Here is a 12,522-nt window from a genome sequence, read left to right as displayed (position 1 = left end):
GTGTGATAACCCACTGTACTCAGTCCCAGAGTGTCAAAGGACCGTGTGATTACCCTCTGTACCCAATCGCAGAGTGTGAAAGTACAGTGTAATAACCCAATGTACCCAGCCCCAGAGTGTGAAAGGACAGTGTGATAACTCACTATACCCAGTCCGAGAGTGAGAAAGGACAGTGTGATAACCCACTCGACCCAGGCCCAGAGTATATAAGGACTGTGTGATAACCCACTGTACCACCCAGTCTCAGCGTGAAAGGACAGTGTGATAACCCACTTTACCACCCAGTCCCAGAGTCTGAAAGTACAGTGTCATAACCCACTGTACCACCCTGTCCCGGAGTGTGAAAGGTCAGTGTGATAACCCACTGTACCCAGTTCCATAATATGAAAGGACTGTGTGATAACCCACTGTACCATCCATTCCCAGAGTGTGAAAAGACAGTGTGATAAACCACTTTATCCAGTCCCAAGAGTGAAAGGACAATGTGATAATGCACTGTACCAACCAGTCCCAGAGTGTGAAAGGACAGTGTGATAACCCACTGTACCCAGTCCCAGAGTATGAAAGGACTGAGTGATAACTCACTGTACCACCCAGTCCCAGAGTGTGAAAGGACAGTGTGATAACCCACTGTACCCAGTCGCAGAGTGTGAAAGGGCAATGTGATAACCCACTGTACCCAGTCCCAGAGTGTGAAAGGACAGTGTGATAACCCACTGTACTCAGTCCCAGAGTGTGAAAGGACAGTGTGATAACCCACTGTACCACCGTCCCAAAGTGTGAAAGGACAGTGTGATAACCCACTTTACCCAGTCCCAGAGTGTGAAAGGACAGTGTGATAACTCACTGTACCCAGTCCCAGAGTGTGAAAGTACAGTGTGATAACCCACTGTACCACCCAGTCCCAGAGTGTGAAAGGACAGTGTAATAACCCACTGTACCCAGTCCCAGAATGTGAAAGGACAGTGTAACAACCCACTGTACCCAGTCCCTGTGTGTGTAAGGACAGTGTGATAACCCACTGAACCACCCAACCACCTAATTGTGAAGCTTCCTTTAATTTCATGCAACCTACTCCTTTAATGGTCATTTTCACTGCAAGTAGCAGTGTCTGTGATATTAAGCCTTGAGGTGTGATATTAGTGCATGAATTTATAGCATATTTTTCATCAAATGTCTTCTGCCCGCCTTTTAACAAGAGTCATTATCCCACAGGGTCAGTGTGAATATATTGTGCAATGTCGGTTCCAGTTTCTAGTTGGAATTGAAAGCCTGTCCATATCATCAACTAACCAGCCACCCTCTGGGCTCATGGGGGAAGTGAACGTAATTGGGGGAAGATATTGGAAGGTAATCAGTGCCCATTGCTCTGTACCAAAATGAGTGGTTTGGTATTTAGCTGCAAACAATTACTTCTGGAGTAAAAGCTAACAATTTATATTCTACCAATGAGTAATCTACATGGAATTGCTAGCGGTTTACGTGCTGGAGCCTGTTTAAAATTCTGCAACAATATTGCCCCCATATTCTGAAACACTCTCCTTTCTGGTCTGCCCACGTCGTTCCTCACTTCCAACACCCTGCTCGGAATGTAACTCTTTAACCACAACTTTGGTCACCTTGCTGTGGCTCAGTGGGTGGCACTCTTGCCTCTGAGTCAGAAGGTTGTGGGTTTAAGTCCCACTCCAGGCACTTATGATACATGAAATCTAGGCTGACATTCTAGTGTAGTGCTGAGGGCGCGCTGCGCTGTCGGAGTTGCCGTCTTTCAGATGGGATGTTAAATTGAGGCCCTGTCTACTCGCTCAAGTGCATATAAAAAATCCCATGGCACTATTTCGAAGAAAAGCATTGGAGTTAGCCCCAGTGTCCTGGACAATATTTATCCCTCAATCAACATCATAAAAAAAGGATTATCTGGTCATTATCACATTGCTGTTTGTGGGAGCTTGCTGTGCAGAAATTTGCTGCTGCATTTCCTACATTACAACAGTGACTACACTTCAAAAGTATTTCACTGGCTGTAAAGCGCTTTGAGACATCCGGTGGTCGTGAAAGGCGCTATATAAATACGAGTCTTTCTTTTTCCCCTAACTCTTCCCTGTGATAGCTCAGCACCTGTTCTTGCCTTGGGATGGTTTATTACAGTGACACTGCCACTTAAATGCTGATTACTGCTGCACACTTATCGCTGTAGTAATTCTGTTAAACTATTTTAAATTGCAAGGCCATCTCTGCAGGGTAACAGATGCGGTCGATGCCATTTTTGGGGGCTAGTGTTTTAAATAATTAGTGTCTCCATTCCTTAACATTCTCCCCTCCCCCAATAGGCCCTGTCGGATAAAGCATCAGATTCTGTGCCAGTATTATTCCACTGGTGTTAACAGTAATTACCATCTTTGTTCTTTTTCCTGTGTTCCTCCTCTATCCCTGGGACTCCTGGGATCCCGAGGAATGTGTTCTGTGTATTTCCGTACCACACCAGCAGCTCCTGGTCAGGGGGAATAGTCTAAGGGAAGGGGAGAAAGAGAAAAAGACTGTGCTTTAATCCCCTGTAACTATTATCGTATTATAATGTTTGAGTGCTGACATACAGTATTAAACTTTACGCAAAACTGCTGCACATCTGCAGACGTTTAAGTCCATGATGTGAACACCATCAATCCCTCCCATTTCATGCCTTGATTTTGATGCTTATCAAAGTGTGAGATATCAGCACTGAGGAAAGGTTCATTTCCCCCCACTTCAGATGCTTAGTGTCTGCAGCCAGCACTCCCAGTCAGGTACAGCACAGGTTGGACGCAGAGTGAAGCTTTCCCTCATCCACCCCAAACCCGAGGAGCTGCAGTGAGAATACTCCAAGATAATTTCACAGAAGCAAAGAAGAGAGAAAAACAAACGTTGGTCCAGTCATTCTGGGTTACATTCAAACCAAGTGAGAGAGGTGTTCTAACATGTGCCAGACAGCAGCTCAGTGGGTAGCACTCTCGCCTTCTGAGCCAGAATGTCATGGGTTCAAGTCCCACTCCAGAGAATTGAGCACAAAAATCCAGGCTGGCACTCCAGTGCTGTGCTGAGGTTGCACTGCACTGTCGGAGGTGCCATCTTTCACATGAGATGTTAGCCCCATCTGCTCTCTCAGAAGGATGTAAAAGATCCCATGGCGCTATTTCGAAGAAGAGCAGGGGAGCTATCTCCAGTGTCCTGGCCAATATTTATCCCTCAATCATAACATAAACAGATTATCTGGTTATTATCACATCAGTGGGAGCTTGCTGTGCGCAATTGGCTGCATAACATAAGAAGCAGGAGTAGGTCATACAACCCCTCAAGCCTGCTCTACCATTCAATAAGATCATGAGTTGATCCGATCATGGACTCAGCTCCACTTCCCTGCCCGCTCCCCATAACCCATTACAACAGTGATTACACGTCATTGGCTGTAAAGCGCTTGGAAAGGTACTATATAAATACAAGTCTTTCTTACTGTACCATCCCGTTTCCTTGTGCCTTTTAAAGTACAAGAGGAGAAATGAACTGTTTGACATAGGCAGCAAAAAAGACATGTTAAATCTCCACCAAAGGTGTGCGGTTAGCGGAACCCGGATGATCAATGGAGTGCTAGAACCCCTGGAATAAGGAGGGGGAGGGAAACAAATAGAGCCCTTCCGCACTGATCGCCCTGCTAGAAACACGGGGGAGGCCAGCTGATCAGCGATGGCCCCCGTGGTCGAATAGCTGACCATGGCATTCGCTATCTGGACTGGCACATGAGGGGAGGGGAGGGGGGCACTTGGACTCGGTGGTCCCGGCTGACCAGTGCCCATGGAACCAAACCAAATCCCACCTTCAGCAGAGGTTACATGGAGGAACTGTGAGAGGGGGAAATACACCTCTCAAACAGCCGATTAACCAGCAAGCCATGGTTCCACGGGATTCGGACAGAGCCAACAAGCTCAGGAGATATTTCGTTAATAACGCTGGCCTTTGCGATTTGTGCTATACAAATAGAGAGCTTGTAGGTGAGACACTTTTATTGGTGTCACTTGGAGTGCTCTGGGCACAGGTCTAGAATCAATTGTGGGACCAGGCTGGCCCAGGGCCACACCGGGTGGAAATGCTGAGCCAGCGGCTGACTGCTACCTGACTGGGCTTCAGAAATTAAGGTTCGCGGCAGTGCCATGTATAGAAAGACTCAATTTTCATATCTAGATACACAAAGTTGCAGATGCTGCAAATGTTCTGACGAAGTTAACTCATCGCTTGTCTCCACATTGTGTCTGATCTGCAGCCTGTGTTTTTATTATGGATCAACATCTGTATGTTTGTCCCTCTGCGAATTATTCTCCATCTTCAGTCCGCCTCTTCTTGCGCCTCTTGAGCGCCAGATCGGGACTGACTCTCCATCCCCAACTCCACGTGTGGAGCAGCAAGATCCCACAGCCCGCACTCGGCTCGGCTTCGCCTGGAGCGGAACTGGAATCCGCACCAATCCCCGCTCGCTCACCAGCCACAATCACACCCGGGATAGAGTGAGACCCGGCTGGGGAAACACATCCCACCCGGACCCTGCCCGCCCCAGGCCTCTGACCGACAGCGGGGCTTCCTCCTCACCTCGGTGGCTTTGTAGTAGATGTTGTTTCCCATCTGCACCACTTCCAGGTTTTGCTCCTGCTCGTTCCGCGCACACTTGATGTAGGTCATCCAGCTCCGGTGGTCCTCCTGGCTGGCGTCAATGAAATATCGCACCGTGCCATCGTCATTGAACACCTGGGGCAGAGAGGGAGAGGGAGCGGTCAGTTCTGGCCCGGGACACTGACACTAACCCGGGACACTGACACTGACCCGGGACACTGACCCGGGACACTGGCACTGACCCGGGACACTGACACTGACACTAACCCAGGACACCGGCATTAATCCGGGACACCGGCACTGAAACTAACCCGGGACACTGACACTAACCCCGGGACATCGACACTAACCCGGGACACTGACACTGACACTAACCCCGGGACATCGACACTAACCCAGGATAGTGACACTGACACTAACCCGGGACATCGACACTAACCCGGGACACTGACACTGACACTAACCCGGGACATCGACACTAACCCGGGATACTGACACTGACACTGACACTAACCCGGGTTACCTGCACTGACATTGACACTAACTCGGGACACCTGCACTGACACTGACACTAACCCGGGATACTGACACTGACGCTAACCCGGAACACCGACACTGCCACTAACCCGGGTAACCCGGGATACTGACACTGATACAAACCCGGGATACCAACAATGATACTAACCCGGGGTACTGACAGTAACCCAGGACACCGACACTGACACTAACCCAGGGCATCGACACTAACGCGAGTCATCGACAGTGACCCGGGTTAGCCTCGCCATTTGCTGCTCACTGAAGGAGTTCTGTGTGTTGTGCATCAACTGGAAAATCAGGAAACCGACTGGTTTCATTCACAAACTGATGAAGCGAGGGGAGGAGAAGTGGGAGGGGGGGGGTGTTTAGGGGGAAGCGATGCACAGAATGGGGACATGGATTTTTTTCTGCGAAAACAATAACCTTTCCCCCCATTGAAGATCTTGTTCTGCTAAAAAACACACATTCCAATATTAGCATCCGATTCTGCCCTGACCGAGCTGCTTTAAAGTAATCCTTCGCCTGGAGTCCCGGGGTGACAGACACAGCACTGGATGGAGAGCCGGAGACTGGGTGAACAAATGTCCTCCACTCCCCCACACCCAATCCGCCTTGGATCTCTGCACCCTGCTCCTGTCCAAACACCACTTCACCCCCTCAACCCCCAAGCCCCACCCAGGTCTCCCTCTGGCTTGAAATGCCCCGCTCCCAACCAGCCTTCCGTGTCTGATCCCGAAATCTCCCCTCCAAACTCCGGGAGCCAGAAATGGCCAAATGTGAGAGGGTTTACTTCAGGCCCCAGTTGGTCCCCAACCCAAGCAGCTCCCGGAGCAAAGTCCACTGCCAGGGATACTGACCCGGAGCCACAGAATCTTACAACACAGACCATTCGACCCGTCCTGCCTGTGCCGGGTCTGTACAAGTGCTGTTCAATTTAGTCCCCGACCCCTGCTTTTCCTCCCATGATCCTGCAAATTAGTCCTCTTCATCAGGTCACCCTGAATCCGGAGGACCCAGGTGATGGTCACCCTGAATCCTGAGGACCCAGGTGATGGTCACCCTGAATCCGGAGGACCCAGGAAAATGTCACCCTAAATCCTGAAGACCATGCGAAGTCCACCCTAAACCCTGAGGACCCAGGAGATGGTCACCCTAAACCCCGAGGACCCAGGAGAGGGTCACCCTGAATCCTGAGAACCTAGGAGAGGGTCACCCTGAATCCCGAGGACCATGGGAAGGCCACCCTAAACCCTGAGGACCCAGGAGATGGTCACCCTGAATCCTGAGGACCATGGGAAGGCCACCCTAAATCCCGAGGACCTAGGAGATGGTCACCCTAAAAACTGAGGACCCAGGATAAGATCACCCTCAGAGTTCCTGGTGGTAGAACTGTAGTCCAGAAAAGTGTACACTATTTCACGAGAAGAGACAGGGAAGAAAGCTGATGAGGAAGAAAGAAATGAGCTTGAAAAGTGCAAAACAATTTTAAAACCCATACTGAAATGTCCTGAAAAGCTTCTGGGACCAGGCAGCGTTTTCTGATTATAGATTAGAACGGTTTCAATTAGAATCAATATTGCTTTTAAAGTAAAATATAGACAAATCAAAAAGTTACTTGTAAAAGCAAAATTGATATTAAACCTAAACCATCAAAGAGAGAGACAGATGGAGAGACACGGTGCAAGAGACAGAGAGACAGATGGAGACACAGAGAGAGACAGAAAGAGAGATATGGGAACAAAAGAGAGAGATGGGGAATACGAGAGAAAGATGGAGAACAAGAGAGAAATAGAATAATAGCAGAACAATAGAGAAAGAGATGGGGACAAGAGAAGGTGAGAGAGTTAGTGGAACAAGAGAGAGAGAGATGGGAGACAATATGGAGTGAGAGTCAGGTGAAAGAGGGTGACACAGGATACAAAATAAACAGGGTTCTCTCCCATTTGTTCCTACAGTTTGTTTCCCTGACACAGTTATAAACCAGAATGAGCTGGGACCATCACCCCTTTTATGTACATACAACGTTCAATATACAAAATCAGGAACTGTTACAATTCCCAGGAATGCTGCACTTATGGAAGGAGAGCTATCAAACACTGTTATCCTGCCTTTATTCCTGGCCTACTTTTGATTTCTGCCATCTGATTCCATCTCAATTCCATATCCAACTATTTCCGCAAGCTTTCTGTCTCTAATCCCGATCTTAAGTCAGCCTGGATAGATCCACTGTGCAGGAAATGTTGCCCTCTATCACCCCAATGCATGGAGTGGTATTCTGTACAGCCAATGTAATTGTTTCTGATTAGTCCAAGTATCTTTGACACATGTGAGGAATCCACCAGCTTGTCTGAGAGTGTCCAAACCAAACCACTCAACAAGTAGACTTTCCATTGGCACAATGTGTGATGCACACACTCTCCCCATCGGATCAGCCCTAACACTGAATTCAACAGAGCATAGGTACAGGTGGACAGAAGCAAGGTTTTACAGCCCCCCATACCCCTCCCCCCAGTGTGTTCTGGAGCACTGCTGGAGAATAACGAAATAAAATGCTGTAAACGACCAGCACAGAGCACTGGCCAGCCTCCCACCGCTTGTTACCCAACCAGTTTGGGCATTGGCTTCCACAGGTTATGTTGAACTGAGGGGAAAGAAACCTAACCCCAACAACAGGTCTACCCCTCCTTGATCTAATACGGAGTCAAATTGGCTGGTACCAATAATCCGAGAGTGTGACGTGTTAACCCTGTAACCCATATCTGTGGAGTGTTAGTCCCTATAATCCATGTGCGGTCTGATATCCTGTATAATCCCCATGTGGAATGTTGTTCTCTATAATCCATGTGGAATATTACCCCTATAAGTTCGTGTGTGGAATAAGATCTGTTGCCCCTATCTTATTCCCTATAGCCCCAGTGTGTGTGGCGTGCTGTCCCCTATAACCAGGTGTGCGGGGCACTGCCCCCTATAACCAGGTGTGTGGGGTATTGTCCCCTATAACCAGCTGCGTGGGGTGCTGTCCCTTTAACCAGCTGTATGTGACACTGTCCCCTATAATCCAGGTGTGTGTGGCACTGTCCCCAAAAACAGCTGTGTGCGGGAGCTGCTGTCCCCTATAACCAGGTGTGTGTGGCATTGTCCGCTATAACCAGGTGTGTGGGGTGTTGTCCCCTATAACCAGGTGTGTGCGGGACGCTGTCCCCTATTATTAGCTGTGTGTGGGGGTGCTGTCCCCTATAACCAGGTGTGTGGCACTGTCCCCTATAACCAGCTGTGTGTGGGACGCTGTCCCCTGTAACCAGGTGTGTGGCACTGTCCCCTATAATCAGGTGTGTGCGGCACTGTTTTCTATAATCAGGTGTGTGGCACTGTCCCCTATAACCAGCTGTGTGCGGGGTGCTGTCCCCTATAACCAGTTATGGGTGGCATTGTCCCCTATAACCAGCTGTGTGCAGGATGCTGTCCCCTATAACCAGCTGTGCCGCCTCTCCTTACCTCCCACATGAGGTTGTTGTTCTTGTACAGGTCCACGTGCTCCGGGGAGATGACCCGGCCGGTGAACGGACCCATCTCGGTAGCGGGTTTGATCCAGGTCTTGGAGAAGATGCCCAGTCCCTCCCCGGGGATCGAGCTCTGGGCGATGATCACCTCGGAGGGCAGCACCAGGCTCGACAGCTTCTGGACTTCTGCAGCGGAGGGAAGGGAGGAGGGAGGGGGTGGGGAAGATGTGGGTGAAATCCAGCCCTGAACACCCCGAGCACAGCAACACAACCAACTGGGGCCTGGGCGGATTAAAGTCGGCGGATCAAATTGATCCCTCTTAAAAGAAAGGTCCAGGACAGACAGGCTTTGAAAATAATATTTAGTGGATGAAAATTTAAAATCAACCTTGCCATAAACGAAACTGCGCTGGTGTTCAGTGTTTAGGTCACCGTCGGTACGAAATGTAACTGGAATTGCCGGAGGAAATTGCATCAAATTAAAATTCAGAAGTTTAAAGCAACAAATAAGAATTTGCAGAACGGATTTGGTGTTAAAGATTGTTATTTCTGCTGGCTTTTTGGACGGCTGGCGGCGGCAGAGTGACGGTGGCCTCCTTGTTCGAAGAACAGCCAACCTTCGAGCGGATCTAACCGGATTAAGGCACTGAGCGCCACAGTGTGAAGGGCACTGAGGCACAGAGGACCGGTGACACACACACACACAGATCCGGCGGGGTGTGCGAGAGAGAGCGGCTCAGAGGGCACATTCGTTGGGCAGGAACGAAACATTCCTCTCTCTGTCTCTGCGCACAGATTTGGATTCGTTAAGTTAGATTTCTTGCTCCAGAGTGGGCAGATTAATTTAAACATTTCCCGTCCATAAACAATCAAGAAAACCACACAATTACCCATGAAGAGGGTGATGACACTGTCCATTCTGGGGGGCAAGTGACTAACTACAGTACACGAGCCTGGACACAGAGGCCGGGAGAGGAGGCAGAGATTGCAGCCGCTCAGACCCCGGCTACCAGTCTGTGCCCGTCACCTTTGGGATACCTGATTTGGTGTGGACACTAGTCATCCTCGGCTCCGGGGGACCGCCTAGGAAGAAGAGAAGAGCTGATAACCTGCGCTTTGCAGCCATACTCCTGACAGTTCGCCTCCTCTCCCTCTCACTCCTGGTTTTCAAAAAATTCCTTTAAAAAAAAAATCCCTTTTCAACTCTCCACCTCCTCCGCGCCCACTCACAGTGAATAAAGGTGATTCTATTGCAAACAGAATTAATTGAATTGATATCGAATCAATCCCCTTTCAACGGGGAATTGGATCTGTAATTAACAAGGGAAGGTTTGCAGGGCTGTGGGGAAAGAGGGGGAATGGGATTAATTGGATAGCTCTACCAGGGAGGATGGGCCGAATGACCTCCTTCTGTATTATATGATTCTATGATTTTTACGATAATCTAACCAGTCACTCCGTGACAGCGCAGAATAGTCTCTAATATTTCAGATACAAATCGCCCATTTCACATTTGGATCGAAATCCTGGACAGTGAAGTTTCAAGCATTATTATGTTAAATCCTCGACAATATATCATTCTCCTTATTTAAACACAGCACCCTCCTTATTCATTGTCTGTTTTACAGCAACCCGCTGAAACTCAACTCGAGAACCTGTGCTTAGATTTCCGCAGAATGAAAGCAACGAAATATATTTTTGCAAAACGCAAAAAAAAGAATGATTGTAAATCTCACTTGAAATAAAACCCAAAATAAAGGGGGTGATTTCAGTGCGGGATCTCGCCGGCTTCTGTGTATTTTACAACCTTGATGTTGTGAGTTTTTTTTAAGGGTCTGACTGTCAATTATTGCTGGAAGTTGGGGGGAGCGGGGCAGATGCCCGGGGTCTCACTCACCTCCGGTGAAGGATTGAGCCAGCGCCTCGGCGGTGAAGGCGGTTTTCTGGCCGCCGCCGCCGTTACTCTTGTCCTCGAAAAGTTGCTCCCCCAGCACGTTCCTCCAGCGGCCGTACAGAAAGCTGTGCAGGATGTCGGAGGTGATGATCTCTGCCAGCGAGAAGCCGTGAGGCTTGAAGCCGGCTTTGAGAGCCAGCGCTTCGGATGGCAGCACCGATCCCATGCTCGGCGGCAGAGGCAGCTCCCCAGTGCCAGTGGATGAAGTGTGGGCGGAGAGAGAGAGAGAGCGAGAGAGGGAGCTGCTGTGGAGGAGGGTGGGGGGGAAATGAGGAAAGGGACAGAACTATGTGCTGCACTCCCCCCACCCAAAAAATCTCTCTTTATAGCCGCCTGAATGACCCCCTAATTGGTTATTAATGACCTCCTGACGACTCAGGAGAGGCTGGTTACAGGACAGACCGTGAGTGTTTCATTCAGTGGAGGGGAGGAGAGTGAGAGAGAGAGCGGCCAGCACCCGTCCCATCGGCTCTACCGCCCCCCCCCCCCCCACACTGTGCACCTGTTGGCAGATCTTCCTCACAGCCCCACCGCACACAGGAACACAATTCTCTTTTGCATTTTTTTAACTTCAGGGCCAGCAGCCCTATAGGTAAGGCTAATAGCTCCCCCTGTCTCAAGGGACTGACAGCAATCTTTGCAAAGCCTCCCTCTTCCACCACCTCTCATTCCTCCTTCCCTCTCTCTCTCTCTCTACCGCTCCCTGTGCAGGTTTTCAGATTCCCTGGAGATGAAGGAGATGGTCAGAGCAGATAGCCCGGGCGCACGTGTTTCACTCGACTCAAACTTCAATCTGAACTGTTTCTCACGGAGGCTCTCTCCACTTAAATATAAAGGCAGATCCGAGTGCAATATAAGACTAAACCTAATGGCTCTGAAACCTTGAAACTTCTGGAAGTAGTGAGGGGGGGCCTCTCCCCGCCACAAAATCGCCCTGAAATTTAAGGGGAACAGAATCGAAACTTCGAATATGGCCAGCGAGAAAAAGTTTCCAATTTAATATTCATTGCGGCTCATCAAACGGAGCCGCGTATTGTTCTGCAGGGCTGCAATATTTGTCGGATTTTCAATAGCCCCGCTCCCTTTTTTTCATCTCTCTAAATACATTTTAAATGTTAGACAGGGGCGATTACCGCGATTGGTTTGAAACAGAGGAGCAGTCGGGCCCTGCAGCGTCCCGCTGATGCAACATCTTTATTCTCCTCTTCGCTCCCCCCACCCCCCTCTCTCCCTTCCTCATTCAGAAATAATGTCAAGACGGATAAAAGTGCTGAAGATCAATCCTTCACGCCCATTCTTGATTTTTAAAATAAACGCGATCTTTGTCACCTAAACAGGTGTGTGTCCCCGCCCGCCCCCCCCTTATTCTACCCCAACTTAAAATATTTAAGTCCCGTTCAAACCTTGGACAGGTTTGGTAGGCTGGCGGGGAGATGGAATGAATGATATAAATATCTCGATATATTTAAAATGCAAAGAGAGGTGAGGGGTGGGGGGACGAGTCTGGGGCGAGCAAGGTAAAGAAAGCAGAGAATGAATGACAGAAGAACATAGATTAGCGACAAGACAGCTGTCTTCGCCCCCCTCTTTTCCACCGTTGGTTGCTTTAGAATGTAATAGAGTGGGTCCGCTGGGTTCTGCACACGCTGGGACAGGTTAGATTTATCGCGGCTATTACTTTGAACCGAAAAAGAACGGGAAGTGGGTCAGCAGAAAGCAAGTGTTGATTCGTTTACAGGGAGCCATTCGACCCAGAGAACAAGCTGGGGGGAACACAGGGGCGCCTATTAACTTTTTAAAATCCACATCTTAGATTCGAATATTAGATCGATTGGAATATTTGTCTTATCGCCGATTTCTCTTCGTTTCAAAGGCTGGGCAGCAATTTTTATTTTA

At 49.2% G+C, this 12,522-nt stretch overlaps 1 protein-coding gene across 1 annotated transcript in view; it reads right to left on the bottom strand.

Annotated features, from left to right (window-relative positions):
- The window catches only part of prdm12b (PR domain containing 12b), an 88,736-nt gene extending 77,944 nt beyond the window's left edge, over positions 1 to 10,792 (bottom strand). The window contains exons 1-4 of the mRNA XM_070863370.1: positions 10,570 to 10,792; positions 8,668 to 8,858; positions 4,615 to 4,770; positions 2,395 to 2,509 (exon numbers count right to left, since the gene is read on the bottom strand). Of these exons, the coding sequence (XP_070719471.1) occupies positions 2,395 to 2,509; positions 4,615 to 4,770; positions 8,668 to 8,858; positions 10,570 to 10,792 (685 nt within the window). The remainder of the gene's footprint in view (positions 1 to 2,394; positions 2,510 to 4,614; positions 4,771 to 8,667; positions 8,859 to 10,569) is intronic.
- Positions 10,793 to 12,522: the final 1,730 nt, after the last annotated feature.

This window comes from Pristiophorus japonicus, chromosome 20 (assembly GCF_044704955.1).
Source record: "Pristiophorus japonicus isolate sPriJap1 chromosome 20, sPriJap1.hap1, whole genome shotgun sequence".
Lineage (NCBI taxonomy): Eukaryota > Metazoa > Chordata > Chondrichthyes > Pristiophoridae > Pristiophorus > Pristiophorus japonicus.
Note: the sequence above shows the minus strand (reverse complement) of the source record. Positions and strands in the feature narration are given on the sequence as shown.